Source organism: Pygocentrus nattereri, chromosome 26, assembly GCF_015220715.1.
Source record: "Pygocentrus nattereri isolate fPygNat1 chromosome 26, fPygNat1.pri, whole genome shotgun sequence".
Taxonomy (NCBI): Eukaryota; Metazoa; Chordata; class Actinopteri; order Characiformes; family Serrasalmidae; genus Pygocentrus; species Pygocentrus nattereri.
The window spans coordinates 28,021,213-28,047,003 of NC_051236.1; the positions used below are offsets into that span (position 1 = coordinate 28,021,213).

Consider the following 25,791-nt stretch of genomic DNA (forward strand, 5'->3'; position numbering starts at 1 on the left):
GGAGGCCTGGATTTGGAGTCACACACAAAATTAAAGTGGAAAAACACATGACAGGCTGATCCAACTTTGATGTAATGTCCTTAAAACAAGTCAAAATGAGGCTCAGTATTGTGTGTGGCCTCCACGTGCCTGTATGACCTCCCTACAACGCGTGGGCATGCTCCTTATGAGGTGGCAGATGGTCTCCTGAGGGATCTCCTCCCAGATCTGGACAAAAGCATCCGCCAACTCCTGGACAGTCTGTGGTGCAACGTGGTGTTGGTGGATGGAGCGAGACATGATGTCCCAGATGTGCTCAATCGGATTCAGGTCTGGGGAACGGGCAGGACAGTCCATAGCTTCAATGCCTTCATCTTGCAGGAACTGCTGACACACTCCAGCCACATGAGGTCTAGCATTGTCCTGCATTAGGAGGAACCCAGGGCCAACCGTAACAGCATATGGTCTCAAGGGGTCTGAGGATCTCGTCTCACATCTCGGTACCTGATGGCAGTCAGGCTACCTCTGGCGAGCACATGGAGGGCTGTGCGGCCCTCCAAAGAAGTGCCACCCCACACCATTACTGACCCACTGCCAAATCGGTCATGCTGAAGGATGTTGCAGGCAGCAGATCGCTCTCCACGGCGTCTCCAGTCTCTGTCACGTCTGTCACATGTGCTCAGTGTGAACCTGCTTTCATCTGTGAAGATCACAGGGCGCCAGTGGCGAATTTGCCAATCCTGGTGTTCTCTGGCAAATGCCAAGTGTCCTGCACAGTGTTGGGCTGTGAGCATCTGTGGATGTCGGGCCCTCATACCATCCTCATGGAGTCGGTTGTGCAGACACATGCACATTTGTGGCCTGCTGGAGGTCATTTTGCAGGGCTCTGGCAGTGCTCCTCCTGTTCCTCCTTGCACAAAGGCGGAGGTAGCGGTCCTGCTGCTGGGTTGTTGCCCTCCTACGGCCTCCTGGTATACTGGCCTGTCTCCTGGTTGCGCCTCCAACCTCTGGACACTACGTCGACGGACACAGCAAAGCTTCTTGCCACAGCTCGCATTGATGTGCCATCCTGGATGAGCTGCACTACCTGAGCCGCTTGTGTGGGTTGTAGAGTCCGTCTCCTGCTACCACGAGTGTGAAAGCACCACCAACATTCAAAAGTGACCAAAATATCAGCCAGAAAGCAGAAAGGTAGTGAGAAGTGGTCTGTGGTTCCCCACCTGCAGAACCACTCCTTTACTGAGTGTGTCTTGCTAATTGCCAATAATTTCCACCTGTTGTCTGTTCCATTTGCACAACAGCTGTGAAATTGATTGTCAGTCAGTGTTGCTTCCTAAGTGGACAGTTTGATTTCACAGAAGTTTGATTTACTTGCAGTTATATTGTGTTGTTTCAGTGTTCCCTTTATTTTTTTGAGCAGTGTATTTTGTAAAATGAGTGGTTAGTAATGAGTGTGTGTGGCGTCACCAGGGGGCGGGGTAGTAGTATATATATATATGAGGGGCATCTGCTCCTGCCCTCCGCCAGTGGAGTTTGACTACCAGCTTCTGCACCACACAGGGCAGACGGGAATACAAACACGAGTAAGTCAGCAATCGCTTCGTAATCGTCGTGATATTAATATCCGCGCACGCTCTTTCTGGCAGCGCTCGGGTTTTGTTTCGGCTGTTAAAGTGGATCGTTCAAATGTCTTGTGAAAATGTGCGGCTCTGGCGCGACTCCATGTCCGTTTCACCCTCCGGTCTGAATGCCTACGTGGACTTTAGTGTAGACCGTCTCCAGCGCTCGCCCTCGAGGTAGCAGCCATGGGCAGGTCGTAATATTTGGCTTCAAATGTATAACGGATACGCTGCCATTTACGAGACTGCGGTGAAACGAAAAAACGATGGCGAAAAGTTTCTCGGTAATCCGGGCTGAGAATAGCGAGGTCGCTAGCCGTGTGGCTAAAGCTGCTGGAGCTACGTGTCACTACCGCGCAGGCGCAAGTCAAAGTTTGAGCGAGTTAGCTGGCTAGCGTGGTGGCCGTGAAAAATCATGTTTTAATTCCAGGCAAGCTGTGAAATCTCCCCCAGTCTAGCTGCCCGTGTCCTCGCCAGATGGGCACGCGTCTTTTTAAAGCTGTGGAAGAGAAAGCGGTCGTTGTGAGCTCCTCCGCGAAGCCCAGGTGCGGACGTCAAGGCTAGCTAGCGTTAGTTAGCGCTAGCTCGTCAGTAGTTGACGTAGCACTCGGACGCATTTAGCCGTTGGTGAAACTTTTCGGTATTTTGGGGCCTTCGTTTCGGGCTGTCGGTGTCTGAGCTTGTGAAGAGCCCTTGCGTTTGAAAACCTCCTTGGGTGAAATAACGAGCCTTGGCGTGTTTTAAATCCAGCCCTGTCTGCTCGGTTCGGCCGTGCGCAGTTACAGGAACGGCCACGTTAGCTAACCTAACGGATGGCCAGCTCACCACGGCGTTAATCACCCACACGAACTATATCGGGCATTAAACCGAAGATGTGAACAGACTGTCCCGTAATTCTGAGTAATTGTACTGCGTTTGTGACTAATTTTCACAATTCAACGTCACGTCACGTCGAATGCCTCCTCACACGCGCCACGTAAGCCATCAGATCTGCCCTAGTGTCTCACTGATTTGGCTGAAATGGCTAAACGTACCGCAGCCTGTCGGTTTATTTTAGCCGTGTACGCTTTCGCCCTGCCGTGGCTATCAGATCTGAAATAACGGCTGTGTCCATTCATATCCTGTGCTTTAATAAACCAGAATACAGCTGGAGCACCGAAGGCGTCCTTGGTATAACTTGGTCAGTAATCTAATCTGACGATCACGTTAATTGAAGTTAAAATGACGGATACGTTTGCTCATAAACTAAAGCAGGTATTTTATCTTTACACTATTCGACAAGGTTATCATCCGCCAAAGCCGATTAAGCCGGTCCCTTCTGAAGATAAATATGATCACATCAGGGTGATGATTAACAAAGAGGGGTAATTTGCCCCGTACTTCATTACCTGTCCAGGGCTTTGTTTTTCAGCATTAGTTCCCAATTGGACATGCAATATAATTCACGTGGTTCCTCCCCTTGGACTGTGAGTGCTGTGACATCTGCACATGGAGAAGAAATGCCCTTTAAGAACAGTTTGCTGAAGTATATTGCACAGATGAATAGCTTCTGAGCATTTCGTCTGTAAATATTTTGCTGATGACTCGTTTCCTTTTACTTTCCAGGCAAAAGCTGGCAGGCTGACGAGAACGGGCAGCTTTACAGGACGGATTATCTGGTAACTGACCATTTAGCTGGTAAGATCATAGTGCTTGACTTACTGTCAGCATCTTGGTTTGCTCAGCAAACACTCACACGTTTCTGTTTGTAGTTACCACAAAGTAAGCTGTGTGGCACACGTTAAACAAATCATGTCATATTGAGCTAGTTTGTCCTTCTGTGGTATTTATTTTTTTGTATGCAAACCTAGATTGTTGAAAATGACACTGTTTGGCAGTGCTTTGGTTTCTTGCAGCTAGAGTTCACAACAGAATCCCATTTCCACCACTAATCTCACCTGTGCTTGGGGTCAACGTAGTTGACATGGTAAACTGTTGACCCGTCAGTTATCTGAGTAACTGATTTTGTGTTAGTTGGTGTTAGTCATTTTTTGTTTTGATGCTCGAGTGTTCAAAGTGTTGAAAGCCCTTTTGTTGGCAACTGGCTGTGATTTAGATAAGGAAGAAAAAATCTAGTGATAAATTAAAAACACTAAACAAACTAATTTAAAGTAATTAAAAAAATCTGAGATCTGTTATTTTGCTGATGTGCCCCTTCATGTTCGGTTTATGTGAAAAGCTTATAGAGGACTTGATGTGGCTTAGGGGGCTACGTGAGTGTTCACAGAACTCTGCCTGTGGGTTAGAGTCTTCAGGAGGCCTGCAGAGGAAGAGGCCCCCGCAAGGGTGTTATGAAAAGCAAGTTAAAACGGTCCTGTTTAACACAACGACTCTTAGCTCCAGCACCAGGGGTGGCAGCATACATTGGACAAAACCTGCTGAAATATTTGCATGGCAAACTCCCTGCTTGGCAAGACTCTTGTCTGATGAGCTCCAGGGGTTTGAAGTCATGTGACTTGTCACACAAGTTTCATATCTCTGCACTGCTGCCTTTTAAAGAAGGGTGAATGTTTTAATAACTGTTACGAGTCGTCGTTTCTTCTTGGGATGAATTTTCAATGCCAGCACACCACGTTTTAATTTGTGTGCTTGTTTAAATTGCTACAGCCAAGAGTATGCAACCTGATCCTTTAAGTTGGTGTGCCAACAATTTGTCATACAGGAGGTGTCGTTTCCCATTATACAAACACTTTGTAGAACTGCTTGGCTTGCTGACGTATGGATTTCTAAAATGGTTGTTGCAAATGTTTCGTTGCTGCCATTCCACCTACATAGAGTGCAGCAAATAAGGGTTATGGGGGAAATCCTCTTAGCTTTAGAGCTCATTCAACTAGCTCCTGGGCTTAGAATTAGCCCTTCAATGAGGTGACAGGCGGTCAGCTTTGTCCTTCACTTCAGGATGAAGTCGTCCTCCTCCTCTGTGGCACATGTTAACTGTTGGGTTTGACTCATGTTTGGAAATGTATACACTTTTTTTTTTTTTTTTTTTTTTTTTTTAATTGATGTAATGGTGACTGCAAAATTCTTACAAAAGGGTTGTTCATTCTATTCTATTCTATTCATTTTCCCCCTCCTATTCCCCTTTTACCTTTTTAAGTCTGACCTAATCAGCTGCACTCTTCCTCTTGTAGTGGCACACTCGGACTCCGTGTAAGCGTGGGATTTCGACCATGAGCTCAGTCGCTGTACTTACGCAAGAAAGCTTTAATGAGCACCGCAGTGGCCTTTTGCCAGAGCAGGTTGGAGGTGAGAAACAAGGTAGACCTATCCAAGACTCTTGGGCCTTGAAAAATTACTGAGCGATGGCCTTGATGCAAATGTGACCCATCTGTCCCCCCCAATCTTGACTTGCAGCTGGCGTGGCAGGGTCCAGCGATGCCGTAGATGAGGACAACCTCCCCACCTACAAGGATGCCTTTCCCCCTCTGCCTGAGAAGGCTATGTCATCTGAGGGGCCCCAGGAGGCTGGAAATGCTTGGACATCCAAAATCAGGCCACTCAGATCCTCCATCATCACCCAGGTATGGATTGGTTACAAGGAATTAATTAGGGCATACAGGAAGTGTTGTAAAGATGAGAAATGTTGCATCCGACATCAGTTTGTGTGCTTCAGATGCACTAAGAATTAAATGGGAAGAAAGTGTCTGCAGTCACGAGTGTTTTATAAACTGCATGTTTTAAATGAGAAAGTTGCTATAGATGAGGAAGGGTGGTTCAAATTTGCCTTTTACTGCAATATTAGTGTTAAAATGAGGCAATTATTTCCAAAAAGCAACCCCTCAATTTTGTACATGTTCATCTTTCAATGGTGAGGGGTTGCTGTTTGGAAATGTGAGTAGCTGACTGTTTAATGCAGCTTGGTGAAATGAAACCTAAACCTAATAAATTTAGAATAAATAACTTGAATAAATTTGCTTACGTCTTGTTCATTTGCAGGGTGCCCCCCCAAGCCTCTTTTTATGGAGCGCATGCTACATTGCCATGTTCTTTATGCCCCTCCTGTCACCCCCTGAATTTTTCCTTTTGACTTGCCCATTTCCTGTATCTGTGCAGCTAACTTCACAATACTGTTATTCTACCAGGTTTTCCATGTGCCTCTGGAGGAGCGCAAGTACAAGGACATGAACCAATTTGGAGAGGGAGATCAGGCAAAAGTCTGTGTTGACATCATGCAAAAGACTGGAGCCCACCTGGAACTCTCCATGGCCAAGGACCAGGGTCTTTCCATCATGGTGTCTGGGAAACTGGATGCTGTAATGAAGGCCCGTAAGGAGATTGTGTCCCGACTGCAGACTCAGGTTAGTATTGTATCTTTTTAGAAACAAATTATTTAGAACATCAAACCTGTTGGTACAGCAGAGGTGGTTTGATGTATGTAGTCCGTCAAGGGCAACATGGGTCAGTTTGCGTGTGACCTTTGCTCTGGACAAATGTAAGGTAGCGGTAGGGTGGTTCCTTTTTCTTTTTTTTTTTTTCTTTTTTCCTCCCCCCTCCTCAACTTCTTGGAGAGGACAGACACATTGAACAGGAAATTGATGTATACTTGCATCGTTGCGAGCAAGGTTTTGTATGGGCAGTGGTATGAAAACTGACCTTTGCTTGACCTTCAGCAGAGCTTTTGAAAAAATAATTGGGGCACACTGGCTCGGAGCCATAGTTGATGACCACCAGCATTTTCTGCATGAGAGAACCTCTTGGGCAGATTCAGTTTGAGTTGATCTCACCATAATAACTAAACAACTGGAGCCTAGGTTAAAGGCTGATGCAAGGAAAACTATTCCAAGTTGATTTTCATTGTTGATGTCCCTCTTGCCATATCTGTATCATTCCTTACTAGTCCCTATTTATTTTTGCTAATACTTCCTCAGGCTTCAGCTACTGTGGCTATCCCTAAGGAGCATCATCGCTTTGTCATCGGCAAAAATGGGGAGAAGCTGCAGGAGCTTGAGCTCAAGACTGCCACCAAGATCCAGATCCCAAGACCCGATGACCCCAGCAATCACATCAAGATCTCTGGCACTAAGGAGGGCCTGGAGAAGGCCAAGCATGAGATCCTGCTTATATCTGCTGAGCAGGTGGAGAACTGTGCTGTGGCTCTGCCAAAGATTTAACCTTTTTTTATGAATTATGCAATTTGGAAAATAAGATTCCTTTCAATTGAATATATTGCTGATGTCAGAACAATTTGTATTAAAAATGATAAATCAATGAGGTTTTGTTCAAGCAGTAGCGATATGCATCGATAAGATCAAGTGTTAAAGACGCATTAATCTTTTTCCAGGACCGTCCTCTACTTGGGTCCTTTTCTATGGCTAAAGCCTGGCTGTGTTCCGATTGAGCACTAATTATTACTTGCTTGTAGGATAAACGTGCAGTGGAAAGATTGAACATCGATAAGGTGTACCACCCCTTCATCACTGGTGCTTACAACAAGCTGGTGGGGGAGATGACGCAGGAGACAGGAGCCCGCATCAACGTCCCGCCACCTAGTGTCAACAAAACGGAGATCGTTATTACTGGGGAGAAAGAGCAGGTTGCCCTAGCCGTGGCCATGATCAAAAAAATTTACGAGGAGAAGGTGTGTAGTGTGCAAATGTTTATAAACTGGGTCCCTTATTTAAGAACAGTTAAAGTTAATGCAAACAACTGCTAAATCATCTAATGGATGAACCCTGACCTTGATTATGGCTGGAAGTGCATGTGAGGTGATGGCCATTTGTGTGTTATTGCCCTGGGGGTGGATGTGTCTCATGCCATTTTCTCTTTTCAGAAGAGGAATGCCACCACTATTGCAGTGGAGGTGAAAAAATCTCAGCACAAGTATGTGATTGGGCCTAAGGGTAATACCCTGCAGGAGATTCTGGACAGGACTGGCGTCTCGGTCGAGATCCCACCCCCTGACAGCAGCTCTGAGACAGTCATCCTGCGCGGGGAGCCAGACCGGCTCGGCCAGGCGCTCACTGAAGTGTACGCCAAGGTAAACCAGCTTCCCTCTACTCTGCTGACTCAACCAGTTGCCTTATACAAAATCACCCTGCCTTGCTCTCAATTTGAAAATTCTTCTGTCTGGGTCTTAGGTTTAGTCTTTTATCAGAAAACAGATTTTTGCAAATTTTTCTCTTGCCTTTACTGCTCCTCAAATTCCAAGGAATGTTCCTGCAGCAGTGTTGCTTTGATTAGAGGGCTTTGCACTTATTCCTTTTTTGAAAAGCACTATAGATGTATACTTGCTCTTGGCAGTAGTTATTTCTAGAATTGAGGTACTGATTAAAATGATATTGCTTTGATAGCTGTGTTGCCAGAGGGATCCTAATTGTAACTCTTTGGCTTTTTTTGTAATGTTTATAAATGCTGCCCTTTTTTCTTACTGCCTTTACCAGGCCAACAGCTACACTGTGTCCTCGGTCTCAGCTCCTTCTTGGCTTCATCGCTTCATTATTGGCAAAAAAGGACAAAATCTGGCAAAGATCACTCAGCAGATGCCCAAGGTAAACCAGATACAAACTACTTGCACTAAATTACTTGGCTTAATTTTCTTTTTTTAAGAAAAACTTGTGCAATGTGTTACAGGTGCACATTGAGTTTACAGAGGGAGAGGATAAAATCACTCTGGAAGGACCCACCAAAGATGTGCAGATGGTGCAGAGTCAGATTGAAGCTATTGTCACTGACCTGGTAAAAACTGACAAATTTTACCAATTTGAATTGTCCTTAGTATCAAAGTTAAGGGGAAGGGTGGTTGTAAGCTGGTAGTTCTGTATTTATGCAGCAGACTTAAATTGCAAGATTAGCATTACAAAGATGAGAAATTTTCAAACTGAAAATGTGTGCATCTCATATTTTTGTCTGGACAAAGTTTAACATGCCTTAGTTCAGTTGATGATAAATTTGCTCACATTGTTTGCAGTTTTTCCGTACTAAGAAAACAGGTCATGCTAAGCTTATATTACATGTTGATCCTTTTGTTCCTTAACACACTACTAATGTGCTTTATTTTTGTAGGTTAGTCGTATGGATTATGCAGAGATCAGTGTGGACCCCAAGTTCCACAGACATCTGATTGGGAAAGGCGGTGCCAACAGTTAGTTTTGTTGTTGTTGTTGTTGTTGTTGTTGTTGTTGTTGTTGTTGTTGTTGTTGTATTATTATTATTATTATTATTATTATTATTTATTTTTTTGTTCCTTGTTTCTTAATCGTTGCTTCTTCCCAGTCAACCGCATTAAGGACCAGCACAAAGTCTCTGTTCGCATTCCACCTGACAATGAGAAGAGCAACCTGATCCGTATTGAGGGTGACCCCCAGGGTGTGCAGGAGGCCAAGAAGGAACTGTTGGAGCTGGCGTCTCGCATGGTGAGGAGAAGCAATCATGTCTTGCTCTTTACCTTTCTTTCTAGACAAGCTGTTATTTTTCAGTCTTTCTGGGTGGGTTTTTTTTTGGGGGGGGGGCGGCTTTCATCTTGCTAGATTCAGTTTGTCTGCATGTGGCCTGGGGATTGTTTGGGTCATCCTGGTTTTGGCCCCGCTTGAAATTAACTAGGATTTTATGTGTGGTGTTATGCTTGAATTCAGAGGGTAAAATGTGTAAAAGCTCTCATGGAGTGCTATTTAATCTTCAGGGTTCTGAACTGGGGTTGCTTGGCAACAGGTGACTCGGGTCCTTTTAATGCTTACTGTGTTCTGCAGGAGAATGAGCGTACAAAGGACATGATCATCGAACAGCGTTTTCACCGAGCCATCATTGGGCAAAAGGGGGAGAAAATTAAGGAGATTCGGGATAAGTTCCCTGAAGTAAGTCCTAAAATTAATTTATTTGCACCTCAATCTCAGTATGAATGCATGTCCCCATGTGCAAGTTCATGTGTCTTGAAGAAAAATCTTGGACAAGACTTGGTTCTTTTTGCTTGTTGCAGGTCATCATTAATTTTCCTGACCCTGCTCAAAAGAGTGACATTGTACAACTGCGTGGACCCCGAACTGAAGTGGAGAAATGCACAAAGTTCATGCAGAAGATGGTAGCTGAAATGGTAAATTTTAATGGTGCTCTACTGACTTCAGATTTTGCTTTTTAGTTGTCCAAATTATGATTTGTCAAATAAGTAGTATTTCTCAAAGCATTTGTTTTTGGTAATCATGAAAGTTAGGAGCCTATACCAAACACTTTGGAAAGACACATTTTTGCCTTTTTTTCCATAGGTGGAAAACAGCCATTCTGTTTCAGTCCCCATCTTTAAGCAGTTCCACAAGAACATTATTGGTAAAGGAGGAGCAAATATTAAGAAGGTGAGTTTTTCAGTGACTTGCCCCATAAGCAAATTTTGAATTTTCCCTTCCTAAATTGTTTTTCACTTGTGCTTAAATTTGAGTGATGGGTAACATCAATGTTTCTCAGATTCGTGAGGAGACCAACACTAAGATTGACCTGCCTGCAGAGAACAGTAACTCTGAGATGATCGTCATTACTGGGAAGAAGGCAAACTGTGAGGCAGCAAGAAACAGGATTTTGGCTATTCAGAAAGAGCTTGTAAGTATTTTACAGAACCTTTCCATTTTGACTTCACCTGTAGAAACTGAAAATATTGAATGTGCTGCTATTCAAGTTTTTTTTTTTTTTTTTTTTTTTTTTTTTTTTGTGTGTGTTTTGCATAGGCAAACATTATGGAAGTGGAGGTTTCCATCCCCTCAAAGCTTCACAACTCCTTGATTGGCTCCAAAGGGCGCTTTGTGCGTTCCATCATGGAGGAGTGTGGTGGGGTGCACATTCATTTTCCCACTGAGGGATCTGGCATTGATGCTGTGACAATCAGAGGCCCAGCTGAGGAGGTGGAAAAGGCCAAGAAACAGCTGCTTTCGCTGGCTGAGGAGAAGGTAGATGCCCCCCCATTCAATTTTGAGCTTATGATTGCTCCCTTTTATTTCTATTAATTATGGAAATGTTTTTGTAGCAAACTAAAAGCCACACAGCTGAACTCCGTGCCAAGCCAGAGTATCACAAGTTCCTTATTGGGAAAGGAGGTGGAAACATCCGGAAGGTGCGTGACAGCACTGGTGCCAGGATCATTTTCCCCACAGCTGAGGATAAGGACCAGGAGCTGATCACTGTTATCGGCACAGAGGAGGCTGTGGCAGAAGCACAAAAAGAGCTGGAGGCGCTAATCAAGAGTTTGGTAAGATCATGCTAAAAGTTACTTGAGAACAATTGTGTGTGTATCTCTCTCTCTCTCTCTCTCTCTCTCTCTCTCTCTCTCTCTCTCTCTCTCTCTCTCTCTCTCTCTCTCTCTCTCTCTCTCTCTCTCTCTCTCTCTCAGTGGCTAATATGGTATGGTCAAAGCAAATGAAAGCTGACCCAGAACTGAGGTTCTGTCTGGGGTTAGTCAAAACAAATGGCTCTGTGCTTGTCATTTATTATGATCTCAAAGTGTGCCGGTCTGTTAAAACGGTTTGTCTCTAATTATAAAGAATATCATCCCTTGTTTTCTGGTCGTTCAGGATAATGTGGTGGAGGACTTCATGAGCGTAGATCCCAAGCACCACCGCTACTTTGTGGCGCGTCGTGGCCAAGTTTTGAGGGAACTTGCAGAGGAGTATGGTGGAGTCATGGTAAGCTTTCCCCGCACTGGCTCTCAAAGCGAGAAGGTCACACTAAAGGGAGCCAAAGATTGTGTGGAGGCTGCAAAAAAACGCATGTTTGAGATCGTTGAGGATTTGGTAAGTCCTATACCCATGCCATTTTCCCCCCTCTGCACCCCTTCCAGTTGTATTCAGTCTTTCAAAAGGCTTGCTCTTAATTCAACTTATGTAACCCTTTTCTCAACAGGATGCTCAGGTGACCATGGAGTGTGTGATTCCCCAGAAGTTCCACCGTTCCATTATGGGACCTAAAGGTGCACGCATTCAGCAGATCACTAGAGATCACAATGTGCAGATAAAATTCCCAGAAAGAGAAGATCTCCAAGGTAATTACCCCTTTTTTAATTTATTTAAATACCACTTGCTGTGGTGTATTTTTGACTTTGTGGTGCAGCCCTGTTTGGGGTGTTTTGGGAAATCTGAGGCATTGACTTCTTGGGTACTGGTAATGTGACCAGTATTTTCAAAACTACATCCTTTAGTCATAGCTAATAACTGGTTATGTAACTCAATCCTAATGGTGTGTGTGTGTGTGTGGGGTGGGGTGTATATATAATGTATTGAATGTGCCGGGTTTTAGACTTCACCGTTTTTACTCTGGGATGGTCTTCGCTTTAAGCTTAGTTATCTACGTAATTGGGAAATCATGTTTTATAAATTGGGCCACCAAACTCTGGTTCTCCCAAAGTAGTCTCTTTCAAACTAAGCTTTAGCATCAGATCAAATATTGGTTATAAACAAGATGCAGCTGTAGCTTTTTAAAATGTTAAAACACGTCTGCTTTTAGCTCCTCCAGCTGAGACCCAAGTACAGGAGAATGGAGAGTCTAATGGTGAGATAAAGGAGCCAGCTGACCCTGCAGCCCCAAAGAAATGCGACGTGATTGTGCTCTCTGGACGTAAGGAGAGATGTGAGGCTGCTGTGGAAGCGCTGAAGGTACTGCTCTGAACTTGGCTCTTTTATTAATGTTCAAGTTAATTTTGGCAGAAGTTCATGTATTTCCTGTCCCCAGGCTCTGGTTCCTGTGACCATTGAAGTGGAAGTGCCTTTTGAGCTTCATCGCTACATCATTGGGCAGAAGGGAAGTGGTATCCGCAAAATGATGGATGAATTTGAGGTCAGTCCTATACAGGGTTGGGAGGGATGCTTCAAGATGTATTCATTTACAGGTTACTGATCTGTTAATGTTATTGTAACCTAATCCTAGGGATTACTGTAATATATGGTCTCATTTAATCTTTGATACTTTTGGATTACTTGCCTTTAAAAATGTATAATTAAACAAATTGGAACATAATTCAAAGACTTTTTCACAAGAATTTGACTGCTCTGTTTTATGAAATGGGTAATAGTTGACCTTAAATACTTTCACCAAAATGGTCACTGATCTCACCTTTACCAAAATGTGACCTCTAATCAACAATTAGAGGGCGTTCTAAACGAACTGGCCATCATGTGTCCCTTCTGCCCCCCCCCCATGTTTCAGACTGTTGGTTAAAACTGGTCAATGCAAGTTTATCAAAATCCAAAGTTTTTCTAAATTTAACCAGTCAAACTGTAGAATTTTATGTAGCAACAAATGAGGAAAAAGGCCTTTTGCCAGATAAGTCTGTTGCAGTAGAATCTGGCGATGGGGTAAATGACTGACTTCAGCATTTTTCAGTTCTACTATTAAAAATAAAATGCATAACAGGATTCATTGGGGGAATCTCAGTGATCTTACTAAACTTGGTATCATTTTGTTTAACATCCAGCTTCCCCTACATCTGACTTAAATGATCGGATCACTTTAGACTCCATGATGACTAGTTGTAGTCTTGATTATCTAGATAACAGCCCCAGTCATAGAGCAGTTAAAAGCCATGTAATCCTGTTTGTGGATACTGTATGTTATCTGCATGACTGAGCTTTTTGGCAGCCCTTAATTGTGAGGTTGCTTCTTTTCCAGGTCAATATTCAAGTGCCTGCTCCTGAGCTCCAGTCCGACATAATCTCCGTTACAGGCCTTGCTACTCATCTGGACCGTGCTAAAGAAGGCCTTCTTGAGCGTGTGAAAGAGTTGCAGGCTGAACAGGAGGATCGGGCAAGTAGAACAGCTAGTGCTTTGGACCTTAAGGATGATTTTTCTGCCTAAAAACATGTGCCTCTCTTCTAATACATCTATTAATCTGGATTCTCAACAGGCTCTCAGGAGCTTCAAGCTGACCATCACTGTGGATCCCAAGTATCACCCCAAGATCATTGGCCGCAAGGGTGCCATAATCACCCAGATCCGGACCGAACATGATGTCAACATCCAATTCCCAGAAAAGAATGATGAGAATCAGGTAATTCGGTCAATTCTGTTGGAATTGTTGATGGGAGTAATTATCGAATCTTGTCTGGACCATCTTTTTACTGGTTTGATTGCATTCAGGACCAGATCACCATAACGGGCTATGAGCAGAATGCTGTGGCAGCACGTGATGCCATCCAAGCTATTGTTGACGAACTGGAGGAGATGATATCAGAGGACATTAATTTGGACAGCCGGGTTCATGCTCGTGTCATTGGTGCTCGTGGCAAGGGCATCCGCAAGATAATGGACGAGTTTAAAGTAAGTGCATTTGCTTGGTTACCATTGTAGCAAGTGGTGTGTTTTGTTTTTGTTTTTTTTTTTTTGTTTGTTTTTTTCCCCTGGTTTAGTTGGAGTTGCACTATGCAGTTTTTGCCCCGATTCTTAGTTTGGATGTTTGTGCTTTTTGGCTGTAGTCTGCAGGTTTTGGTTCAGCATCAACAGTTGGGAAAGAAAATGGAGTAGTTTGCAAGGCCCATAGACAAGGTTAAAAAAATTGAGCAACCCAATACTTTCAGACTAACCTTTTTGTGTGTTTTTGAGTACCAGAATTTTTTTGTATACTGGTCAGTGACTCAACTCTCCAACAGACAATGAAAACCTAAGGGTGCAAAAGAGGAAAATGCCACAAGAACAAATGGCAAACTGACAACTCGTGTACAGAAGCTTTTTAATGAAGAGTTTAAGGCATGATTGTAATTGAGTGCATGTACATTCAACCCTGACATACCACACTAATCAAATCTGAGTTTAGCTGTTGATTATTTGTCTGTGCCAATGGTGGCAAAAACAGCTGCAGGAAAAAACTGCTCCATTGGGGTTGGGTTTTTTTTTTTTTTTTTTTTTTTTTTTTTTTTTTTTTTTGCATCTAGTAACTGGGGAATGTTCATGGGAGTTTGGAGTTCATTCCAGTTCAATAACAACTTGTGTAGTGTCCCTTCTTGGTATGCAAGCTCAAATATTTTCCCCAATAATTTGCAAAAACCAGTCAGTGAGAGCTAGTCCTTTTATGTTTGGACTTTGTGGGGTCTGGTTGGGTCCGGTCCAGTAAATCTGATCTTTTGACAGTCATGTTCTCTGCACCAAGGTTGATGTGAGGTTCCCTCAGAGTGGAGCTGCAGACCCCAATTTGGTTACGGTGACCGGCCTTCCAGAGATGGTGGATGAAGCTATTGATCATCTCCTCAACTTGGAGGAGGAATATGTAAGTCAACTTGGCTTTGTATCCAACATATCTTGATGTATTCAAAGTAGAACTACCAAACCATCCCCTCTCTTTTCAGATGGCAGATGTAGTGGAAAACGAGTCCAAGATGGCATACATGAAACCCTCTGGTACTGCAGCAGCCAGCTCAGAGGAAGCTCGCGGCCCATCGAAGGGCTTTGTTGTCAGGGAGGCACCATGGACTACCAGCAGTGAGAAGGTCACTCCAAACCAATTTTTCAGCTGCCCATATGAATTGCATTTTGACGTGTGACTTGAACTTGGATTAATGAAGTCTTTGTGGTGCGTTGTTTCTTACTAAACTTTTTTTTTTTTTTTTTTTTGTAGGCCCCAGATATGAGTAGCTCTGAGGATTTCCCTAGCTTTGGTGCACCTGTGGCTGCTGCAAGAGCTTCACCATGGGGACCCAAGCGCTTCTGAAATGGCCTGTAGTTGACGGTTATGTTTAATCTTGATCCCCTGCTCTCCCACCCTGAATCCTTTTGGATATGGAACATTTGACACCAACCCCAATATACCCCCAGCCCTGATATTACCCCCACCACCATCCCCAACCAAAAAAAAATTATCTGCTGCAAATAGGTGTGGAGAGCTCTTAAAACAGCCTAGGTTTTCTTCTCCAGTTCCAGAAAGAAGTCAGTGATTTGAGCATGAAAGCAGACATTTCATTGTTTTCTACTGGGTTTGGTGTCTTTAACCTGGTCTGCCTCTGTAGATTTTGCCCAACTGTTTGAAAACTTGTCTGATTCAACTTGTTTGCATTCAGACAATCACATAATATAGGAACACTCTTGGCTTCAGGTCTGTAACCATCCAGATTCAGTAATTCAGTACAAAACCATTGACTGAATGCGAGTGTTCTGGGTTGATCAAGCTGCTCTGTTTCTTAGTTGCCTTTGCAGTGGGGTGGGGAAAAAGAATATACTGTATACCTCTAAAAGATGCTTCTGATTAGAAGTCACTCACCCAAAGGAAATGGGTAACAATTTTTATTTTAATTTCTTCCCTAAGATTAACCATGTGATCTTGTTGCAGTCATTTCAGTGGTCTTCCCCCTGTCCTGTCTCTTATCTCTGTACCTTGTGGCACTGGGCAGGAAATCAGTGTTGAGCACAGCCTTAGAAACTTTGAAACTTTTAAGGAGGGGACTTGTTCACTACAGAATTTTAACCAAACTGCCAGTTGCTTTGGAAGTCCCAAGGATATGTAATTCCCTGTGATACAGTAGTCCAGGGACTGCAAAGTCTCTGCAATCCACACTAAACTGCTATAAATCTCCCTTCTCTTCCATTTTTGATATTCAGAAAAATCATGTTTATTGAAAAGGCCTGATGTCTGGAAGGGAAAAGGAGCATACCATTTTGTGCCAATTAAATGTCAAGTAATGTCGTGTTGCTCATCCATGCTACTGGGTCAGTGTTTTAGCCCCCCTTTTTTTTGTCTTCCAGTTGCTATGCAGGTTGGTCTGAAACCATAGCAATGGCCCAATCAATAGCCTTATATAAGAATTATGCAAACACACACAAGAAAAGAGGAAAAATATGGATAACACTGGAAATTATTGTCCAAAAAAAGTAAATAAAAATGGAAAACATGTTTATTGCCTTGTCATTTCTTGTTAATTGAGGAAACATCTCACAACTGCTATTGCTAAACCCTTACAACCCTTGCGTGTAATGAAGTCCAAAGAATTACAATAGAGTTGTTGCCTTTTTAATTCAAAGCAGTTCTACTTGGTGAGAAAAGGACATGGCTACTTGTAACTCTCTTACATCAACTAGGAGACAAAGACCATCTAACCAAAAAGTATTCTCACCCATCCAAATCATTGAATTCAGGTGTTCCAATCACTTCTATAGCCACAGGTGTATAAAACCGAGCCCCTACAGCCATTAGAGAAAGAATGGGTCGCTCTCAGGAGCTCAGTGAATTCTAGCATGGTACTGCGATCGGACAGCACCTGTGCAACGAGTCCAGTCATGAAATTTCCTCACTACTAAATATTCCAGTTAAGTGTCTGGTATAACAACGTGGAAGCAATTGGGAACGACGGCAACTCCGCCATGAAGTGGTAGCCCACATAAAATGCCAGAGCAGGGTCAGTAGATGCTGAGGTGCGCAGAGATTGCCAACTTTGCAGTCAATTTCTACAGACCTCCAAACTTTGTGGCCTTCAGATTAGCTCAAACAGTGTGTAGAGTACGTTTTCACTCATTTTCAGTTCCTTTCTATATTCCTTTTCCTTATTCAAGCGGATTCTCTTATTTCTCATTTCAAAAGAAATGTCTGCTGAATGAATAGCTTGGCCGTTTGGCTGGAAATTAAACAAAGGAGGCTGGTCTCTGACTTTTGCACAGTCCTGTTAGCAGGAAGCAGTACACCATGCAGGGAAGGGAGCTCCAGAGCAGAGGTAGGCATTGATGATAGGTTATTGAATTGTTCTAAATTACTACATAATGTTTTAATGAGTACATCATGGGTATCTCAGCACTTCTAGAACAATGATCAACTGCATCTCACATAAGATTTTTTTAAAATATTACAGAGAGCCTGTAAACAGCAACTGTGGTTGTTATAGTAAAAGTGTACAGCTGCATGCTCCCATTATATTTATTTATATAGCTTTTGTATGGTTTCACTTCTGGTGAAGACGTTTTACTCCTAACTTGCTCACACACTACCTTAAATGCTAAGTACCATAGGCTATTGTATACATTATGTTGTGCAAGTATCATAGTATTATATGCCATGTGGTTTGGCGCACGTTGATCTAGTTCAGACCTGGAAAATAAACTGCATATGCAGAGGGACTAAAACGCTGTTGGCCCGTACGGGGATCGAACCCGCGACCTTGGCGTTATTAGCACCACGCTCTAACCAACTGAGCTAACCGGCCATACGACAAGCCCCAAAACGACGGTTTATCATTCAGTAAATCTGACGACACCCAGTGCTTATTTGTATTTGTTTCATTCTTTGTAAAGCACTCGAGTTTTTTTGAGCTATATTTTAGAAGTATTACATAAATTATTTTTTATATATTATAATTTATTAATACTAAGCTATCATTAGCATTTATCCTGCCGTTCCTTCCTCAACATTACACTGATAATTTAACGATAGTAGCCAGAGTAAGTTTGCTCTAATACTGACATAGTTTAAAGTATAACAGTACACTTTGCAGGGATTTATGCCAAGTTTGGTTAAGTCAGAGGTTCCCAAAGTCTGTCCTGAGGATGCCCACACTAGGCATATTCTAAAGCTTTTCTTCATCCAGCACACCTGGTTCAACTTATCAACCAATCATCAGACTCCTCCTGTGTCGAGTGTTTTAAAGCTTAAAAACATGCAGAGAAACTGGGTATGGTCTTAAAATTCTATGCAGTTAAACGCGCAGGTATGAAGTCAAAACCATACTTCAGTGAAAGTAAAAATAATTCATGTTTACACACATTCAAGTTCATCACCTTTTGACAAGCCGAAAATCTCCAAACTGACGCTGAACTCAGCTTCGACAGCCCCATCAAATCCACCACTAAGCCAGTTTTTTTCATCTAAGAAACATACCAAATGTAGAGATTTAATGAACGTCGAAGATCTAGAAAAACTCACCCACACATTTATCTCCAGCAGGCTAGATTACTGTAATGGCCTCCTCAAAACAATAATATGCTGCTGCCAGAGTGCTGACAAAGACAAAGAGACATGAACACATCACTCCAGTACTCAGAGTATTGAACTGGCTATTACACTGGCTCCCAGTCAGTTTCAGAATAGACTTATAAATACTGCTTCTTCTTTATAAATCACTACATGGACAAGGTCCCACTTACAGTACTGATATACTACAGGCCTAAAATAGACTTAGACTGCAAGCGTCTTTAAAAATAAAAACATATCTGTTCAACTGTGCCTTTCACACAGATGAAGCTTCTGTTAGCACTTCATTCTGCACTTTATTGAGTTAGTCCAAAGGTAAAAACTAAACATGGAGAAGCAGCGTTCAGCTACATACTGTGCTACTCTTAAATTGAACCAGCTGACAGAGAACATTAGAAAAGCCCCAGTACCAGACACTTGAAATCCAGGCTTTAAACAAAGGTTTGTGGTATCATACCACATACCATGTTGTAAATAGTCTAGAGATTTAACTTCAATTTTTATTATTAATAATGTTAATACTGTTTCCCGTTTCTATTACTGAGTGCCTTACTTCTATTATTCTGCTGCTGCTGTAATACTGTGAATTTCCCCGCTGTGGGACTAATAAAGGATTATCTTATGTTATCTTATCTTATCATACCCTAGGTCTACATTAAAATATAAGAGTATTTTTTGTAAAAGTACAGGTTTTAAATTCAACAAAACTCAAGTAAAGTGTAAATCATCCAAAATATCTAGTAGCTAACAATTCCTCAAGTATTTTCCACCCCTGGAGACAAAACAAAAGTGGACTGAGGTTGGGAAGCCCTCAGTTAACCCTTGTGTGGTGGTCATGTTTCCACTACTCAGTGGTTTGGTGGACCCACGACCTTTTAAATCAATACATTCATAACAATTTATGCAAAAAAAACCCAGATGTTTACAATAAGACAAGCAGCCAGCGCAGGGTTCTCCTTTAGCAGCTGTAGCCAGTCAGCAGCCTGTTCACGTTGTCCACCCTCACACACGCGCACAGGTGTACAAACACATACACACACTAACAGCAGATCCATGTAGGAGAACAAAAGAGTGAAGAGACACGACACCTCCACACACTCATTCCCCGCGGGTTCACCCAACCCCGCGTGTGTAATATAAAAGTGTAGATGGTGTACAGTGGTCCTTGAAAATGTTACTTTATATGCTCGCCACAGAAAATGAGCAAAGGCTAAAGAATCTGATGTTGAAATAATAATAATAAATCGCATCATTTTACTTGTGGTAAGCATTAAAAATGGGTCCCATAGACCAGAACACCACACATGCGGTCAAACATGCAGTCTATGGGCTGAACAGCGATTAGTCGGAGTGAATCAGGAGAAGCGCTCATGTATCGTTAACGCCTGTAGCTTCTTCTTCTTCTTTCGGCTGCTCCCTTTAGGGTCGCCACAGCGGATCATCTGCCTCCATCTTGCCCTATCCACTGCCTCCTCTACTTTCACACCAACCATCTCCATGTCCACCTTCACTACATCCATAAACCTTCTCTGAGGTCTACCTCTTCTCCTTCTACCCGGCAGCTCCATCTCCAACATTCTTTGCTCAATATATCCACTATTCCTGCTCAACACATGTCCAAACCATCTCAACCTGGCCTCTCTGGCTTTATCTCCAACTGCTCCACCTTCACTGTCCCTCTGATCTGCTCATTTCTAATCTTGTCCAGCCTTGTCACTCCCAACGAAAATCTCAGCATCTTCATCTCCGCCACCTCCAGCTCAGCCTCCTGTCTTTTAGACAGAGCCACAGTCTCCAAACCAAACATCATAGCAGGACGCACTACTGTCTTGTAAACCTTCCCTTTCACTCTTGCTGCTGTCGGTTAATTCATTTCGAATTCAAAATTCAACGGAAACTCAACGGATCAGCGCGAGCCAACGATCACACCGAGGCGGGAACTACAATAACGCTAGGTTATCCTACAAAAACGTTAACCTAAAATATGAGATTCACCTGACTGCCTTAAAAATGACATTACTGAACACCACCTGGTTAGCAGAACAACCCTCTGTCTTACAGTCCGTTCGCCTAAAGGTATTTAAACGTAAGTAAAATTATAAATAAATAAACCCTTAACGTGCTGTTTGGTGTTCGTTAAAACACCATTTTACAGTGTAACCCATGATCTTATCATGATCCTTAGACATGTTATTTTTAGCACACTTGTATTGAATTAGTGAATTAGTCGGAGTGAATCAGGAGAAGCGCTCATGCATCGTTAACGCCTGTAGCTGCTGTCGGTTAATTCATTTCGAATTCAAATTTCAACGGAAACTCAACGAGGCGGGAACTACAATAGCGCTAGGTTATCCTACAAAAACGTTAAGAAACGTGAGATTCACCTGGCTGCCTTAAAAATGACATTATTGAACACCACCTGGTTCGCAGAACAACCCTCTGTCAAAACGACGTTTTGATGTTCAGCTCAATTGTCAGCTGGGTAGATACACTGCTAGTCAGTCAGAATCATGATGTCTGGGTTAGCGAGCGTAACAAGTTAGCTAACCTAGCTAAACTGCGCCTGCTGTTCCGTGAGGCTTATTACCACAACCCAGCTGTTATTTTATTTTCTCGTGTTTCTGGCAAAGCTGTGTGGTGGCTAGCAAATCTGTGATAATGAGAGGTGAGCTAAGTTAACTGGCAGTCTCCACTTTGTAACGGCTACTCTGACTAACTAGTATTAGAGAATTAGCTTTAGCTAACGGCTAACCTGCCTGTCTACGGGCCAACGGCCGCACAGGACGTGGAGTGTCTGCGGAAATATGAGCTAATGCAAAGGCGGAGAGCTCGTGACTTGGACGGCCGGATTCATGTGCAATTCATTGGTTTTCTGGCTCTGACATACTCGACCGTCTCACTGAAACCTGCGAAAACATATTAACCAACCTTCTCATTTTATCTTTGTAGTGAGTGGACGTCCGGGGGTAGTTTATCGGTTCACCATTAGGGTCATATGTAAGAAATACACCAACCATTAAAGCGCAAGTTCGTGATGCTGAGAGGTTTTGTGTGCTACAAACTCTTGGTGGTGAGGTCAGTGTAACGCTAGGTAACGCTAGCTGGCTCCTTACTTGCTGTACAGCAGTGATGTAGGTTATGTTTGAAGAGAGATTGTAATGTATGCCTTAGTATATAACGCTCTGCAGCAGGAGTGTCAACACAAACAAACATACTTCTTAGTGGTCACTCATCATTTCTTCGGTTATCTTTGCTCTGTCCTTGCTTCCCAGACCTCTCAGAACAAAGTGACGCCAGTGAGACTGCGTATGTGCATATCCATTATCGGGGTCTAAATAAAATACTAAAAATAAAAGCTGTACAGGTAGTAGTTTTAGACGATTAGTGTTTGGACTCAGTATGTACAACATGCCCAACACTGCATTGACATTTTAAAAATGTTTTTCATGCTCAATCAAACCTGTCTTACCAGGCCAACCTGTCAAGTCTTTGCGAAGCTCATAATGAGTTGAAAGTTGTATTTTAGAGAGATGAAATCGTGATCATAGATAAATTCAGTGTTTTTATTATAGTACTTTCATTAGTATAACAACTGAAGTGATATGGGGAACTTTATCACTCTTAAAGACATGGCTGGCGGACAAGGCTACGGCTCGTTGGTCTAGGGGTATGATTCTCGCTTTGGGTGCGAGAGGTCCCGGGTTCAAATCCCGGACGAGCCCTGTTTTTTTGTTCATAATTCACTCAATACACCTCAGAAATGACGTAGCGCTGGCTTATTTCATTTATAATCCCCCCAGCCTACAGTCCAGTCCAGTCCAGTGAATGTGTGCAACTGCACACTTGTAGAATCCTAAAGAGGCGAGAAGCTGACAGAGCTATAACAGAATTGGTCTGAATGACCAAAGTTTGAAACTGCGCAGAACATTTAACGCTATACACAAAAACATACAATATTTGTTTCCCGTCACACATTCACGAGTAGCTGCTGTCTTGACCAGAACTCGCTGCCGTTCGCCCGTGAGCGTTGGTGGTATAGTGGTTAGCATAGCTGCCTTCCAAGCAGTTGACCCGGGTTCGATTCCCGGCCAACGCAGCAGACTCTTTTTCTTACATCTTATCATAAAAGCCTTTACTAATACCATTAAAAGGAGAATGCAAACTAAGTGCAGTGGATATTGGGACAAGACCTCGATTAGTGATGTTAATACGATGTTATGATAACTATAAAAGGCCAGGGAGGTTAGCTGAAAACAGGATATCAAGTTAAAACTGAAACATTTAAACTCAACCTAAGGATTATCTAATGACTATGTTTCTTATTTGTGCTCTAATTGGACTAGCTTGACTTTGGGCTTAAGTTGTTTGAAAGCGGAGAAGCTGTCGTTTCTTAAACACACAGTTTATTACGTGTTTTTACATGATTTATTTTTGGGGCTTGTATGCCCGTGCGCACTGGATCATGGGTATTGTAGTTTTTTTTTTTTTTTTTTTTTTTACCAACCTCTTTATAACGGCTACTCGAACTCGAACTTATTACCAAAATAGTGCATGCTTTAAATGCAATAGGACTTGGTCGGTATTTCAGTATTTAAATATTTTAAATATTTTAAACCTATTTAAATACTGAAATAGGTGCATTGCTCATCCTAAAATGTATGCTGTATAAGAACCTGTACAAATCATTCTGGCAGGGATGCGACAACTGTGTATTCAGTTTTTTGTGTAGCTAATGTGTTATTTGGTTTTTAGTGTCTTTTGCATATTCAAAATACATGCTGAAAGACATATTGCTTGAATTTAAGTACATTATGAATTGGAAGCAGCAATTTAGCAGTGGTGTTCATGAGGGAAGAATTTTGTTTGTAGCAGTTTGTAGGAGGAAAATTCTGACCTGTTGGCTGCAGTGGAGTTTTGAAGGTGTTTGGTGTTCGCTTATACCTACAAAGTCTTCATGTTTCTCTCTCTCTCTCTCTCTCTCTCTCTCTCTCTCTCTCTCTCTCTCTCTCTCTCTCTCTCTCTGTCTGTCTGTCTGTCTGTCTCACTCTCTCTTTGCTCTCACAGGAGCTTAGAGGCATAATCATGGTACAATTAAGATAATTTCAGAACGACAGCTGGTGGGTAGAGAAGTAATTTTCACGCCTCCTAATCGAGGAGGCCTGTCAGATTAAGATAGAGAGATGATTTGAGGGAAATTGTCTTGGCCAGCTCTTTGGAGTGAGGCCCAGGTGGCCGCAGGTATCTGCTCGTCCGTGTCTTCTGCCGCCCTGGAGGAAATTTGGTTTTGATTTGCCACACTGGAGAGATGACTGGAATGCCAGACTTCCTCTTTACTTGTCTCTTGAGGGGGGATTTTTCAATTTATTATCAACTTTTACTTGCCTGCTACAGCTGCTGTACTGGACGAGAAACTCTAGGGTTATCCCCACACTCACATCTCTGTTTCCCTCCCTTTTTCTTTCATGCTTAGACTCATTCATTTATTTGTTCCATGCATACATAATACACAACTGTGTATTCAGAGTTTTTTTTAGGTGAATTTTTCAGACTCAGGTATGATATGGTGTGTAGTCTGCTAGGAGGCATCTGGTTCAGTACGTATCTGCATAAAATGTAAAAGCCTAAATCAAGACCAGTAAATTGCAGGTCACTTCCTGGGACAGCAACAAGAATTTTAATAACAAATCTGGAAGTTACAGGGTGCACATTTACTGTTGTTTTTGTGGTGATTATGCTTTGTTGGCCATTTCTGATTGGATCATTAAAAACATATTATTGTAATAGACACATTTAAGTATTCCTTAATTTATTATATGACACACAACATTTAGTTATTTCTCGAGAAACAATAAAACTACATAGTGTAGCATTCACTGTACACTTTGGAGGTCTAATATGCAAAGTATTCTGTTTTAATGATGAGATTTAGTCTAAATTCTGGTGAGCTGTAATGTCAGCTATCGTCCACTAGATGGCCCCAGATCACCAATATGCTTTTATGTTTCTTTTGTGTATTTATCATAATTTTGAGAAATGGCTTGCAGAGGCTGCCTTGTCCAATTTTCTTTTAGATAAACTATGTAAGTTATGTTAATGTAAAATGTAAAATGCTAATGAAAGATGTCACGTAAAATGTTTTATGGACTGTGTGCCATTTATGTCTGTAAAATTAATTTGAAAGTAAAAGTAGGATTACAAGCAGTAAATGAACTCCTGGATAAATGATAATTATGCTGAAAAAAAAAAAATAAGGATGGCACTTTGAAAAATTTTGCTTTGATAAATAAAGTTAGGTTTGCGTCAAATTCAGAAACCAAACAAGGAATATGTACAATTCATCCTGACAGGGCCTTTAAAAATAGGTAACACTTGTATCACAGACCTTGAACATCTCTCGAATGTCCCAGTTTTCGCATTGACATCACATGCACTTTCCATGTAATATACTTTGAATTTCATGATGTGATGTCAGTATGGAGTCAGCATGACCAGTCAGTGATGAGCACGACCGTCAATATTTCTTATTGCTTTATGGATAAAGAGCAATCATACAAGAGAGACAAGCTATTCAAGAAATGATTCACTCTTCAGGGGATGAATTTGAGAATACAAAGTGCTCTGACTGAGCCCAGGAAGACGGCTTAATCATTTTAAATGCCACTGAAATTAAAAGGCCCTGAACAATAATTATCCTGCTTGCTGTTGCCCAGCCACACTCAACATGACTTAACCTTAGGTTACGGAGGGCAGATGGATGGGTGCAACCAATCATGGCGGCCTATGCTCCTGGTCTGTTCTCTCCTTCCTGCTTAATTGACACTCTGCGTCACTTTCATTGCAGCCCTCCTGGGTTTAACCTTTCAGAAAGTGAGACTTGATATTTCAATCTGAGTGGTGCCACTGCATTAAACCTCTTACTTTCATGCATCTGATTTCTGCTATTTGCTCATGAGAAGTTGAGTCACACTGAAAGTTTCCTGTCCAAGGAGGAGCATTTTGAAGACAGGTCCATGCTGATCACAGCATATTTGTCCTTGATATCTACTGTGCCTTAAGAGCCCCTATCTGCACATTTTGACTAGTTTGTCCTGCTGCTAATGGAATGGTGATTCTTTCTCGCTCGTCCTGCTGATTATTGCTATCTTGCAGGTGCATTTCATGTACAAACAACACACTGGTTGCAAGAAGCTTTTAAGTATTATGTACATACCGTTTGTGCTTGTGTGTGAAGGGAAGTCACCACCTTTCAGGTGACTGCCCCCCCCTTGTCTTTATGATGTAAGATAGCAGGTTTTGTCTGTTAGC

General features: G+C 42.5%; 1 protein-coding gene and 2 non-coding genes across 5 annotated transcripts; 2 read left to right on the forward strand and 1 right to left on the reverse strand.

The window, feature by feature from the left end:
- Positions 1-1,460: 1,460 nt before the first annotated feature.
- Positions 1,461-16,426, forward strand: hdlbpa (high density lipoprotein binding protein a). Of its 3 annotated transcripts, none has more exons than XM_017697944.2 (28): positions 1,461-1,562; positions 3,204-3,275; positions 4,769-4,895; positions 4,992-5,158; positions 5,720-5,935; positions 6,506-6,712; positions 7,000-7,215; positions 7,408-7,614; positions 8,018-8,125; positions 8,208-8,312; positions 8,640-8,718; positions 8,850-8,989; positions 9,323-9,427; positions 9,550-9,663; positions 9,833-9,919; positions 10,029-10,160; positions 10,286-10,504; positions 10,582-10,803; positions 11,126-11,344; positions 11,454-11,592; positions 12,054-12,202; positions 12,279-12,383; positions 13,215-13,349; positions 13,450-13,593; positions 13,683-13,862; positions 14,689-14,805; positions 14,885-15,025; positions 15,154-16,426. In XM_017697944.2, the coding sequence occupies exons 3-28, from the start codon at positions 4,808-4,810 to the stop codon at positions 15,244-15,246; spliced, it is 3,834 nt and encodes a 1,277-aa protein (XP_017553433.1). In that variant the 5' UTR covers positions 1,461-1,562; positions 3,204-3,275; positions 4,769-4,807; the 3' UTR covers positions 15,247-16,426. The 3 variants fall into 3 exon arrangements, with proteins under 3 accessions (XP_017553433.1, XP_017553435.1, XP_017553434.1); XM_017697946.2 differs by having other exon boundaries at positions 4,769-4,883; XM_017697945.2 differs by lacking the exon at positions 1,461-1,562 and adding an exon at positions 2,125-2,143.
- Positions 16,427-17,648: 1,222 nt separating this feature from the next.
- trnai-aau lies at positions 17,649-17,722 on the reverse strand. The gene has a single exon. It is a non-coding gene; the product is annotated as a tRNA-Ile (tRNA).
- A 4,414-nt stretch (positions 17,723-22,136) lies between these two features.
- Positions 22,137-22,208, forward strand: trnap-ugg. The gene has a single exon. It is a non-coding gene; the product is annotated as a tRNA-Pro (tRNA).
- Positions 22,209-25,791: the final 3,583 nt, after the last annotated feature.

What these genes read in the sequence shown, in the direction of transcription:
- hdlbpa (XM_017697944.2), top strand. Translation starts at nt 4,808, where the DNA reads ATGAGCTCAGTCGCTGTACTTACGCAAGAAAGCTTTAATGAGCACCGC. An exon ending in GATCCTCCATCATCACCCAG is followed by an intron (nt 5,159 to 5,719) that starts GTATGGATTGGT and finishes TTATTCTACCAG; the next exon opens with GTTTTCCATGTGCCTCTGGA. An exon ending in GAGGAGCAAATATTAAGAAG is followed by an intron (nt 9,920 to 10,028) that starts GTGAGTTTTTCA and finishes AATGTTTCTCAG; the next exon opens with ATTCGTGAGGAGACCAACAC.